Genomic DNA, 13,011 nt, shown 5'->3' on the forward strand with positions numbered 1-13,011 from the left:
GAAGAGAGACGTGGGTTAATTAAGAAGTGTCCAACCTCGTCCTTAAGGAGCACGTGGCACGGTTTGATTGGAAAACCGAAAGGGGTAGAGGAAACACGAAGGTCGGTTTCGAATAATCTTTGTCTCGATTCCTTTCTCTCTATTTCGACGGCGATTTTGACGCGACGACGGCGATTTTCGACGCGACGACACCGATCAGTCGTTTAATCGAAGACTTCTCCGCCAAATCGAATATTGATGAGGTATGTGCTCTTCTATGTCCTCTGTTTTGCGATTTAAAAGTCTATCTATATGTGGGTTTGATTGGTATTTGTTGTGACGATTTCGTTGCATGCATCGTGTTTGTAGGGGAAAGACGAGTTTCAGTGGGGAAATCATTCTCGGCGTCTCCCTATTCTCTCTCTCTCGACGGCGATCCAATCGAAACCAGGTTTGTGTTTCTTCTATCTCCGTCTCGGTTTTTTTTTTTTTGTGCGATATAGAGCTTAGTATTGATGAGTTGATCTATCTCCGTCTGGGTTTGTTTTTTTTTTTGTGACGATGTTTCCTGATTGTGATGGTTTGTAATTGTGATGGTGTGTAATTTTTTTTTCTCATTGTATGGTTGGTTTTAATGCTAAATTTCTCATATGTGAATTCTTTTGATTGAGTAAACAAAATTGTTTATGCGTTTATGCTAATTGTTCATAATTCTCTCATAGTTTTGATTGACTAAATCTGTTCATATACATGTGAAATGCATTAGGAGCTTGTTATACTTGCGCAAAAGTAAACTGATATTTTTTTTTTGTTGTGACGATGCTTCCTGATTGTGATGGTTTGTAATTGTGATGGTTTGTAATTTTTTTTCTCATTGTATGGTTGGTTTTAATGCCTTATTTCTCATTTGTGAATTCTTTTGATTGAGTAAACAGAATTGTTCATGCGTTTATGCTAATTGTTCATAATTTTTCTCATATTTTTGATTGACTAAATCTGTTCATATACATGTGAAATGCAAAAGAGCTTGTTATACTTGCGTAAAAGTAAACTGACATTTAATAACTTGTTACTAGCTTTGTGGTTCGATGTGTTGCTTGTCAGATTTTATGGTTCGGTCATTACTGAAAGTAGTTTATGGTTCGGTCGTTACTTCTTATTAGAGTGTTTGGTTGTAACTCATTACTTCTTATTAGCGTTAATGGTCTTGTCTACTTTACTTCTCTGTAGTTTATGTGTTGCTTGTTAGAGTTTATAGTTGTAACTCATTACTTCTTAGCGTTAATGGTCTTGTCTACTTATTACTTCTCTGTAGTTTCACCTATTATATATCTCCACCATCTTCATTGTATCATATATCTCCACCATCTTCTTTCTCTCTTGTTTGCGCAATCCCCTCCTCTCCGGTTTCTCTTCGGTTTCTCTTCTCTTTCCCTGTTCTAATAGCTATGGATTCAAGGAATCCATATAGTCAGTCATCTAGTTATATGGGCCTTCTTAACAGTCAAAACTTTCCTTATGAAAGTTTCCCTCAGTTCAGTTCACAACAAACCGACACTGGAACTCAACCTGAAGACACACCTGTGGACCGTAAGGAGAGAAGTCTGCTGCTAAAGCTAAAAGGAATAATGGTCAAGGGAAGTCTATTGCTGAGTATTCGACCATTTGGGAAATGAAGAAGGAGGATCACATGATGAAGGAGAAGCTGTCTAAGCTGGCCATACTAGACACTCTCCTAGCCAAAAAAGACCCACTGACTGAAGCTGAAGAAGTTGTCAAGAATAAGCTACTCGCTGAGTATTTCTGAGCAATAAAACTATGTCTTTCTATGTTTCTACTTTATAAACTATGTCTTTTAAATGTTGTCAGAAGGACTACAAATCTCGGTAATACAATGGGTCGTCGAGCAGAAGTTCCGGATAGACAAGACCATCAACAATTAAAAGAAGATTTGGTTGAAAATATATGGACTAAATTTGGACATCTCCCAAATAACTGCAATATTTAAGTTTCTATGAATTCAATAAAATGTTTGTTTACTTTTTTTATCATTTTTGTAATTTTTTTTTTCACCTTTGTAATTTTCTCATGTTTTCAAGTTTAATGTTATATGTTTTATTTTAAATTTATCTTTTATATGTTATTACTAATTAAAATAAATAATTAATTTGCTAAGATACACCAAAAAGTCCTACCAATAATCATGTTATTTTGGATTGTCCCTAACTTTTGTCCTTAACATCAAAATAAGATTAAACTAATCTAAGGACCTAAAAACTAGGAACACCAATAATGTTGCCCTTAAACCCGTAATATGACCATGTCGCCAGTTTAATGGGCCTTTAACAGGCCACGATTTTACATTTCCAATCAAAATAATGATTAGTGGGCTTAAATTGGATATGATCTTGTTTGTGATGAAGTTGGTGTCAATTGTGTTGTTGATTCAAATACAAACCCCGAAGAAGTAGAGAGAGTCTGCAAAGTGATTGATGAGTTGTTTGCGTCTCATGGAAGCTGTTATTGAAGAAATGAACGTAGTTTTATCGAATGATCTGATCTATTATCAACTCCTAATGAAGCAAATGTTAATCATTCAATTAAATTATCTTATTGCGACTAAATTTTAAATATATGTTAGAAATTTAGAAATTTGCAACAAACTATATCCGATGTGTCAAGCTCCTACTGTGCCCAAGTAGAGATGGCAATTATGGATCTTGACCGCGGGTCTGGCCCGTAAAGAACTGTCGCGGTACGGTATTGGGACGAGGTTTTCTAGGCCCACAAATTTGCGGGCCTCGCGGGACGGGTCTTTGCGGGACTGGGTCTTTTGCGGGATGGGCTGAAACGGGTCATGCGGGATTACATGGACCCGCATTTTTTTTCTTCATTTCTTATTTTACCTGAAACAAATGAGAAAAAGAGTGAGAAGAAAGCGATTTTTGTGACTTTTCCCCTAGAAAACATAAGGAGTTCCGACGATGATGCATGATTCGAGCTCCGGCGATGATGATTCGAGCTCCGGTGATGACGACTCTAGCTCCAGCGATGACGATTCGAGCTCTGGTGGTGTTTTGATTTGGTTTTCTCTTTTTATTACACACAACTATGAATTGCTTTATTACAATGTGATATTTCTTGTTTAAGTTGATTGGTTTTGTTTTCAGTACTGTGAAGTGGTGTTTTTCTTAAATTAAATTTGGTTACAATGGTGTTGTTTAGGAGAAAAGTTAGTTGTATATCACGTCACTTGTATAATTTGGCAAAGTGATTCAGGATTTTTTTTGCAATCCAAACAATTAAAAAGAGAGATGGTTTGATGAAGACATACAATTGAGCCAAATTATTACAAAGACAACAACTCAATCAGACTCAAACTCAACAAAAGCTTATGCTGATAACAAAAGAAGGCTTTTAACTCAAGAACGCAAGCACAAACGGAGTTTTGAGGCATTGATGTTGATAATGCTTTAGTGAAGCTTAATGAGCTCTCTTCAACTCTCTTACACAACTCTTCAACTTGAACATTCATGAAAGAAACTGTAGTAGGCGATTTGATAAAGAGGCGTCCCGCGGAAAGGCCCGCGAAGGCTTATATATTCTGCAGTACGGGTTTGGGCCGGCATTTTGAAGACCGCAGCCCGCGCGGGACAGGCCCGCTGTAACCCGCTCGACTACTAACCCGCCGCGGTACGGGACAGAACGGGATGGGTAAACCTGTTTGACATCTCTATGCCCAAGAGAGCTCCTATTGTGCAAATCTATAATCTTATTGTTTAGGTTTCTTATTCGAGATTATTAATATACTAGATGATAACCCGCGCACATGCGCGGGGTGAGTTCTTATAATAATGTTTGTTCATTAATTGGCTTTAACATTTTGCAACACTACAGTCTTTATCGATTGTAAAATGTTGGTAAATACAAATGTTGGTATCTTAAATGTATCATCGTTGTTGAAGAGTTAATGTATTACAACTCATTTTAATTATTTTTAAGACTTCATATGTATAAAAAGAAATTAAGTTTTGCGGCTGACACAAATCACCAAAACCAAATAAGCAACATCGATTGTATAATCACGAAAGAGGATTAGGTTTTCTGCTCTCGATTTGTTTACTATTGACTCTCCATAAGTGATTTCATTTTCTACATCTGTAAAGTTGTGCTTTTGTTCTCGTCTCTGTTTTATTGATATGAATTTAGTTTCTTTTTAAGTTCATCTATTAATTTGGTGAATTACATAAGTATCAATTTAAAAAGATAGACATTGGTAAACATTAGTTCCACTCCATATACGTATATAAGAATTAAAATTTTGAAAAAAATCACCAGCAAACTCTATTAATAGGTTAGTGTTCAAATCTAATAAATTAAGCTATTATAAAATATAAGTGCATATGTCTAGTATATATCCGTCAGTTCGGTCTAAATCATCTAATTCTATAACAACAAAATAAATTACTTATTTGATTAGCCTATTCTTTTGAAATTTAGTTACTTAAAATATAAAAATAAAAATAGATATAATACTTTACCATTCTAGTATATGTAAATTATGTATAAACTACGAACTGTTTGATTTATTAATTGATAAACCAGAAAACTTATAATAAATCGTTCAAATCTTTCATTCTTACAATCATAATAGATAGATAGGGTATTAGGGAGAAACAAATATTAGAAGAATGATCAAATTTCTTATTCTTTAAACAAACTCAAAAGGAGGTGATTAAAATCTTGTCATGATATTTCATTAAAAAAAATTTAAGAATAAAAATCAAGACTAAATTATTTAATTTGAATGAAATAATATATATAGTGCTTCCAATATTAAAAATCACTTCTATTTGAAGAAGTATGTTTTTGGGATTGTGAGAATCAAATAATATATTAGAAACCACCTATTTACAAAATAATTTGTATGCATAAAAGTATATACATTAGAGTAAGCACGTAAATCAAAACTAATATTTTTTGTTAATTTACAATCACATTTTTGGTAAATAAATCAAAACAATCATTTTATTTACTTTATATGGAATAAATTATACTTTAGTGATATTGACATAGACACATAGTATATTTTAATATAGATATTTATTATTGACACTTCATACTCATATTATTTTCAATAGAAATTTCAAAATTAAAATATTAAGATCTCAATAATTTTTCACTGAAATTTTTGAAATTTACATATTTATATAGCAATATATGAAGTCTAATTTATATAGTATACAATTTATTTCAAATGATATTATTAATATATATATATATATATATGAATATCTATTAATGAGACTTCATATTCATATGATTTACTAAAGATGGATATTTTATCCGATACCCAAACACGTATCTGAATCTGATCCGAAAATTTGAACCAAAGTAGGAAAATACTAGAACGGTTATTGAATTTAGAGAGATTGTATATCTGAACCCAAACGGGTAATATCCAAACCCTAACGGATAATATCTGAACCTAAATGGATATGCAAAGATAACCAAACATAAGTATACTTAACCATATATTTCTATTTTACTTCTCTCATTTTATTCAAAATATTTATATTAATGATGCACATTGCTCAAAAATAGATAATATACATATAATTATGGATAAAGTCATTTTCTATTCACTTAAAATACATATCAAGCTCTTGTTTTTTGCATTAACAAAAGTTGTAATCTAAAATTTCAAAAAAACAACTAAATTAGTGTCTTTCTAATTTAAAGTTTTATCTTCAAACCTATTAATAGTTTAATTTTTTAAAAATTACAAAACCAGTTAAGTTAAAAGTATATTTTAAATATAAAAAATTTAAACAATAAATAATTTATTTATTTTTCTTCAGAATTTAAATATCTGAACCCGAACATAAAATACTCAAACCCGGTCCAAAGTATAGAAATACTCGAATGGTTTCTATACCTTTATAATGAAATATCCAAAAATCCTATATACCTGATACGGACCCGAACAGGTATCCGAACGCCTACCCCTAGGATATATGATCATTTCTATCTTGTTTGAACAAAACAAAAATTAAACCATTGATCACAAAATTTTCAATGTGGAACTTTTACCTTTTTTAGCAATTTATAGTCGTTTTTAAAAATTCAAAATATAACATATAACAAAAAAACTCTAATTTTTTTATTATATGCTTAATGTAATTATTTAATTTCTTTTAATAATATAAAAAAGAGAGAATATACAAAAATTGTTATCAAATATGTATTATTCATAATCATTAATTATCATATATATGATAATCATATTAGGTAATTTCGTACCTTCTATTTAAGGAAAGAAGAAAATATTCTTTTGTACACTATTAATTAATCTGATAGTTAGTTTAATAAAAAAAATAGTATATGTTTATATAGACCAACTTATTTTTCTAAGAATTCTAAGAACCATCCTCGTGATGACACGTGGCTACAAAAACATGTTGTAATGTTTCAGGATTAATATATAGGGGATATTGATCAGTTTTATACGTTTTATTTTGTTATAAATTTCTATTGCATACAATAAATTTTTAAAATTTATTTAGCTATACTATAGAAAGGATATTTGTTTAGAATAATGTATATTTCTATGTTGCGTTTAAGGATATATGTTAACATCTAGTATTTTGTTCGATTTTATAAGTAAATACATTGTTCTGTTAAATAATAAATCTCTATTATTTTAGTAATTTTATACATAGTAGTACATATCATAATATTTTACTAAATTTTATCTATATATGATATTTTTTCATGTTATGTTATTAAGTTTTCTGATTTTTTTTTATTAAATTAAAATTTCAAAAATATTATATTACTTTTGATTTTTTTAAGCAAAGTTTATTTTTCATATTTCATTTCAAAAAATTATACTTTAGCATATGTGATTTTATCTTTTGTAAAATTTTGAATATTATTATTTTGTTTTTTAGAATATTTATTTTAAAAATTATTGGTCAAAAGAAATTTGGAAAATTACCAACTATTTTTGAGTTTGGAAGATTATATGACTTCTGAGATTTTTGTTACTAAATTAATTGATATTTTATAAAAAAATATTTGTATTTTGGTACGTTTGTATTAACAACACCTAGTATGAACAGCAAATATACAGACTGATGCTAACATAAAATATAACAGATTACTTTTGTGACTTGTATACAAAAAAAGAAGGAAGAGAACCAATAAAATTTATATAATTAAAAGATATCAACTATATATATATAGATAGAGGCTAACATAAAACATTACAGATTATTTCACTGACTTATATATGCAAAAAAGGAAGAGAATATCCATAGTGACAATTATAAATTTTTCAATAAAAACAATTATAATTAAAAGATATCAACTATATAGATATAATAGAAGCTAGCACAAAATATTACAGATTAGTAACAACTATAATTAGAAGATATCAATTATATAGATAGAGTTAAACATAAAATGTTACAGATTATTTCACAGAATTGTATATGCAAAAAGGAAGGAAAGAATCATGTAACAACTGTAGTTTAAAGATATCAACTTATACATAGATAATAACAATTATAAATAAATTTTTTTCAAAAAAAAAATTATAAATAAAAGATAGCAAACATGTAGGAAAATATATATATAAGAGAGAGAGAGATCAAAATAATTTAAACGCATAAAAAAACCAAAACTTGTCTGTCTTTGTTTCTTTAATCTTAACGCATAAAAATAATTTATAAACTTTACTTGTCTTCTCAATGGGAGAGCCGAACACAACTACTCCGGGAACTTTGACGACCGACACACTAATTCCTATTCCTCCTTACCTCTCACATCTGAAGAGGCATTTATCTGTCACCAATGGACCTCGCAGGCAAAAGATAAAAGAAAACTTGGCGAATTGTAAACAGCATGGAAGGCCTGTTGAAGTTTATTACAGGAAGCTCACCAAAATCATGGACACTTACTATAGGCCGTTGCATGTTTGTAGGTGTGGGAACTGTGAATGTGATTTGGCTTCTTTACAAGAGAAAGAACGTGAAGATGATATCGTTCACCAATTCTTGTATGGACTGGATGAGCACAAGTTTCAGACAATGCGCTCTCAAAAGTAGCATCTCGGATCCCTCTACCAAGTTTGGAAGAAGCGTACAACATAATACGACAAGAGGAAGATCTTCAGAGCAACTCACGCAACCAAGAGGAAAGACAAAGACCTCGCATCGTCCAAGTTGTAACAGATCATGTATCAGAAGACTGGCTTCTCGAGCTTCTCGAGCGTCTTCCCGAGAAGTCCCTCTCTAGATTCAAATCCGTGTCGAAACAATGGAAAACAATGATGGAGTCCAGCTATCTCGCCAAGAAACGTCTTGCTAGGTCAAATACGAAAGTCTTTGTTCTTAGAGTTGAAATGTCTACTGATCGTTATTCAAGAACCATATATTTGGAGAATATTTCAAAAAACCATCACGACCACAGCAAAATCATTATTCATACTTACAAGTTTCCACATCCATATCCAACCAGTGATGTTGGTTGGATAATGGGGTACTGCAACGGTTTGGTCTGCATCTACAACTTCGGATACATTTATCTGATTAACCCGGCAACGAGAAAACTCCGGATTCTTTCTCCTGAGCTTTTGCGAGAGTATACAGGCTTGTCAGGTATGTACGAACCACTTCTAGTTATAACTTTGCTAATAGATTTAAACAACCTTGATTGATTAGTTTTTACATAATTAAAATACATTTAAAATTTATTAATTGCAAAAGGTAGATGGAAATAAACTTTAAGTATATTTTATTTTCGAAAATGCTTGCTTTTTCTTAGGTTGGGCGGGTACGTTGCCAGTTAGTGTGGGATTTGGAAGAGACATAGTTACAGGAGCATACAAAGTAATCTTGATGTATTTATTTGCTGAAGGTGATAATATTGTCAAGACCGAAGTCCTTAACCTCCAAAGTGGTGAACGACAGCACATTTGTTTTCCTCTTACTTACGATGAACTTGGCAATGATAAATTATCAGTCTTTGCAAATGAATCACTTTTTTGGCTGAAAGAGTTTGATTATAGGCTTCCGAGTTTATCCGCCAAACTCGGAGCCATAGATCTTCACACTGAAAAATTTCGTGATGTGTTATTACCGCGTTGGTATTCTAGATACTGTGAAAGTGTGTACACAATATGGAGCCTAAGAGATCGTTTATGCATATCTGATGTGCTACAGTATCCGACTGTGGAAGTCCGGTGTTTGCAGCAAGAAGATCCGAGTGTGAAGTGGGAAAAGATCCTTATAACTGACACGTCAAGTTTGGATTGTTTAGACACAAACTATTGGAAGCTTGGTCTTGCAGCTTATAATCTTAATAGAGGAAATGAGCCACCTAACAATTTTTTGGAGCATGTCAGTGATGAACACCGTCGAACAGTTTTGTGTACGGAGAACTTTGTTTTTTCGGTCTAGTTTCATGGTGCATGCTTCAAGCGTAGACAAGAACAAACAAAATATGTTTCTCTTTTCTCTTTCTTTAATTAATAACTAGTTTAAGATCCGCGCAGCTACGCAGGATAAATGTTATATATAAAAATAATTTTTATATATTGTTTATTTGTATTCATTTACGGATTATGTATATAATTAAATAAAAGTAAGCATATAAATCAAAACAATACATCTTGTTTAGTTACGATACTTTTTTGGTAAATAAATCAAAACAATCATTTTATTTATTTTATATGGTATATAACTAAATTTCAATGACATGGATATAAATATATAGTATATTTTAATATAAATATTTATTATTGAGAATTTATATCTCATACGATAAACACAAAATTTCTAATGTGCGATTTTTTTTACAAATTTCAAAATTTAAATATTAAGGTTTCAATACAAGTTTAGAAATTATCATATTTAAGTATTTTTCTATGTTATATAGTTCAATTTTAAACTATATTAATATATAATATGAATGTCTAGTAAATGAGACTTCATATTCATACGATTTATGATCATTTGTATTTTTTTTATTACCAAAAAGAGTTAAACCATTGATCACAAAATTTTAGTGTGAGACATTTAACATTTTTATTAATTTATAGTCGTATTAAAAATTCAAAATATAATATATAAGAAAAAAATATTTTTTTTATTATATGGTTAATGTAGTTGTTTAAAATCTTTTAATAATATAAAATTAAACAAAAAAGAACTAAGATACAAAAATTGTAATCAAATATTTATTATTCATAATCATTAATTGTCATATATACGTTAATCATATTAGGTAATTCCGTAGCTTTTATCTAAGGAAAGTGCGAGAATATTCTTTTGTACACTATTTATAAATTTAATAGTTAGTTTAATAAAAATTATAATATAAGTTAAGATAGACCAACTTATTTCTCTAAGAATTCTGAATTTCATTTTCATGGTGACACGTGGCTACAAAAGAATGTTGTAATATTTCTCAATTAATATATAATGGATTGTTTTTACTTGTTTATGTTTTTTTTACTTGTGTTCCTTCTCATCGACTAAAAACTTTTAGGGGAGGGAAGAGGTTATTGGAACCAAAATTTATGTGGAATTTGACAATTCTAAAAGTTGATAGGTTTTTAAAATCCAAGTAATTACAAATAATGTATGATTTTTATCAAATATTTTGTATTCATTCCCATCAGTTGTTAAGTTTTCCACTTCAATTTTAATTTTCTCACGTAAAATATTCTAAGAAATCTGTTTGGGAATTATGCTCGTGAAGTCTGCCGAGAAGTCTGCTATCAAATCTGGTACATAGTCTTTAAATCTGAAAAACTTGCATATCTAAAAATGTTTAAAATGATTTCAACAAAAAAAAATAAAATAAAATAAAGCTTGAATAAGAATAAAACAGTTACAATATCTTACTTTTTAGAAAGAAAGATAAACCAAGAAAAATAAAATTTTAAACTAAAATAATAATATTTTATGGCGGTCAAAACCGATATGAGCAAAACTTACGACAGACTTGAGTGGTCTTTCATCAGGGCAGTTCTGGGCAGATTTGGATTTGCAACTCATTGGACGGATCTCATCATGGCATGCATCTCATCTGTGTCGTACTCCTTCCTTATCAATGATGCAGTTTGTGGCAATGTTGTTCCCATGCGAGGGATCCGGCAAGGCGGCCCGCTTTCCCCGTACATATTTATTTTTTGCGGGAAAGTTCTATCGGGTCTTTGTAAGAGAGCACAGGCTAGAAGCAATCTCACGGGACTGAGAGCGGGAAGATTGGGGCCTCGTATCATCCATTTGCTCTTCGCGGACGATACTATGTTCTTCTTAAAAACTGATCAGGCCAGCATTGCTTCTTTATCCGATATCATTCGACAGTATGAGGCCTCTTCGGGACAAATGATTAGTGCCAGCAAATCCTCCATCTCTTTCTCGGCGAAAACACCGCAGGAGACACGATCGCATGTTCTCAACTATCTCGGTATCTCTAGAGAAGGAGGGGTGGGAAAATATCTCGGACTACCCGAACACTTTGGTCGAAGAAAGAAAGACCTGTTCACTAGTATAGTTGATCAGATTAGGCAAAAAGCGAGGAGTTGGCCTTCTAGACGCCTATCTAGCACATGCAAGCTAACAATGCTGAAATCAGTCTTATCGGCTATCCCATCATACGCAATGACCTGCTTTCTGCTGCCTATGAGCCTATGCAAGCGAAATCAATCAGCACTCACTCGGTTCTGGTGGGACGCGGTTGAGAACACCAAGAAGATGTGTTGGGGTCTCTTGGGACAAAATAACCAAACCAAAAGCTAAAGGAGGGTTAGGGATAAGAGACATCCAGTGTTTCAATACTGCATTGCTAGCTAAGAAAGCTTGGAGAATAGTCACTCGCCCTGAATCACTTCTAGCTCGGGTCTTTTGAGGTCGCTACTGCCACAGAACCTCCTTCCTTCGCATCACCCCAGCAGCAGGCTCATCTCACAGATGGAAAGGCATTCTGGCAGGCAGAGATCTCTTACTCACAAATCTTGGCTCAGTGATTGGTAACGGCGAGGAGACTAGGGTCTGGCGAGATGCTTGGATAAGTACAACCTCACCTATTACTCCATATGGTCCGGTCAATGAATGTGCTCATAATCTGATGGTGGCGGACTTATTATGTAGAGAGTCAAAGGAATGGAATATATGGAAGATTGAGAGCGTTCTACCTCATCTCCTTCCTGATATTCTTCTTCTCAAACCAAGTATCACGGGTGGACGAGACTCCTATGCCTGGTTGGCTTCAAAGTCTGTTGACTATAGTACTAAATCAGGATACTTCGTGGCTACCTCTCTTCTTAACTCTCCCGTGGGGATCGACTCCCAGCTATCCTTGGCCTCCTTGGGTTCGACTACGTTGGATTGGCAAAAGCATGTGTGGTCTGGAGCTTTTGCACCAAAATTGAAGGTGTTTATGTGGAAAATCCTACAAGGGGCCCTCCCAATAGGCAAGAATCTCAGGAAGCGTGGCATGTTACTCAATACTATGTGTGGTAGATGTGGAGAACTTGAAACTGTGGATCATCTCTTCTTACACTGCCCTTTTGCGAAGGATGTATGGGCCTTTTCTCTGCTAAAACAGAGTGTCATTGTCCATGAGTTCCTTTCTTTCAAAGAGGCGCTGATCTCCCTTCATGGAGCTATCTTCCTCCCTCCACTAGGAGTCTCCATTGATCTCTTTCCTTGGATTTGTTGGGGAATTTGGCTAGCTAGGAATAAACTTGTGTTTGAAAACAGAGTATCATCCCCCTCCGATGTGTTTAACCAATCCATCAGTTACGCTAGGGAATGGCAACATGCTCAACCAAGCCAAGGCCACCACCACACGTCTATCAATCGCCAGGAGCAACAGAGGACGAGTCACGATACTATTTTCGTTTTCTCTGACGCAGCTTAGAAGCAGGGATCGCCAATGGCAGGATGCGGATGGTCCTTTCAATCTACCTAAGGATGCATTCTGCTTAAAGGCTCTTGCACTCATCTCAACGTCAAA

General features: G+C 32.8%; 2 protein-coding genes across 2 annotated transcripts; both read left to right on the forward strand.

Moving 5' to 3' along the window:
- The first annotated feature begins 8,311 nt into the window (after positions 1 to 8,311).
- LOC106447737 (putative F-box protein At1g71320) lies at positions 8,312 to 9,475 on the forward strand. Its single transcript, XM_048753856.1, has 2 exons — positions 8,312 to 8,642; positions 8,809 to 9,475. Exons 1-2 carry the CDS (start codon positions 8,312 to 8,314, stop codon positions 9,441 to 9,443), a joined length of 966 nt encoding a protein of 321 aa, XP_048609813.1. The 3' UTR covers positions 9,444 to 9,475.
- A 1,477-nt stretch (positions 9,476 to 10,952) lies between these two features.
- Positions 10,953 to 12,915, forward strand: LOC125585973. Its single transcript, XM_048755719.1, has 2 exons — positions 10,953 to 11,757; positions 12,017 to 12,915. Exons 1-2 carry the CDS (start codon positions 10,953 to 10,955, stop codon positions 12,913 to 12,915), a joined length of 1,704 nt encoding a protein of 567 aa, XP_048611676.1.
- Positions 12,916 to 13,011: the final 96 nt, after the last annotated feature.

The sequence above is a fragment of the Brassica napus genome, chromosome C4 (genome assembly GCF_020379485.1).
Source record: "Brassica napus cultivar Da-Ae chromosome C4, Da-Ae, whole genome shotgun sequence".
NCBI classification, from domain to species: Eukaryota; Viridiplantae; Streptophyta; class Magnoliopsida; order Brassicales; family Brassicaceae; genus Brassica; species Brassica napus.

What these genes read in the sequence shown, in the direction of transcription:
- LOC106447737 (XM_048753856.1), top strand. Translation starts at nt 8,312, where the DNA reads ATGATGGAGTCCAGCTATCTCGCCAAGAAACGTCTTGCTAGGTCAAAT. An exon ending in AGAGTATACAGGCTTGTCAG is followed by an intron (nt 8,643 to 8,808) that starts GTATGTACGAAC and finishes GCTTTTTCTTAG; the next exon opens with GTTGGGCGGGTACGTTGCCA.
- LOC125585973 (XM_048755719.1), top strand. Translation starts at nt 10,953, where the DNA reads ATGGCGGTCAAAACCGATATGAGCAAAACTTACGACAGACTTGAGTGG. An exon ending in CACCAAGAAGATGTGTTGGG is followed by an intron (nt 11,758 to 12,016) that starts GTCTCTTGGGAC and finishes ATCTTGGCTCAG; the next exon opens with TGATTGGTAACGGCGAGGAG.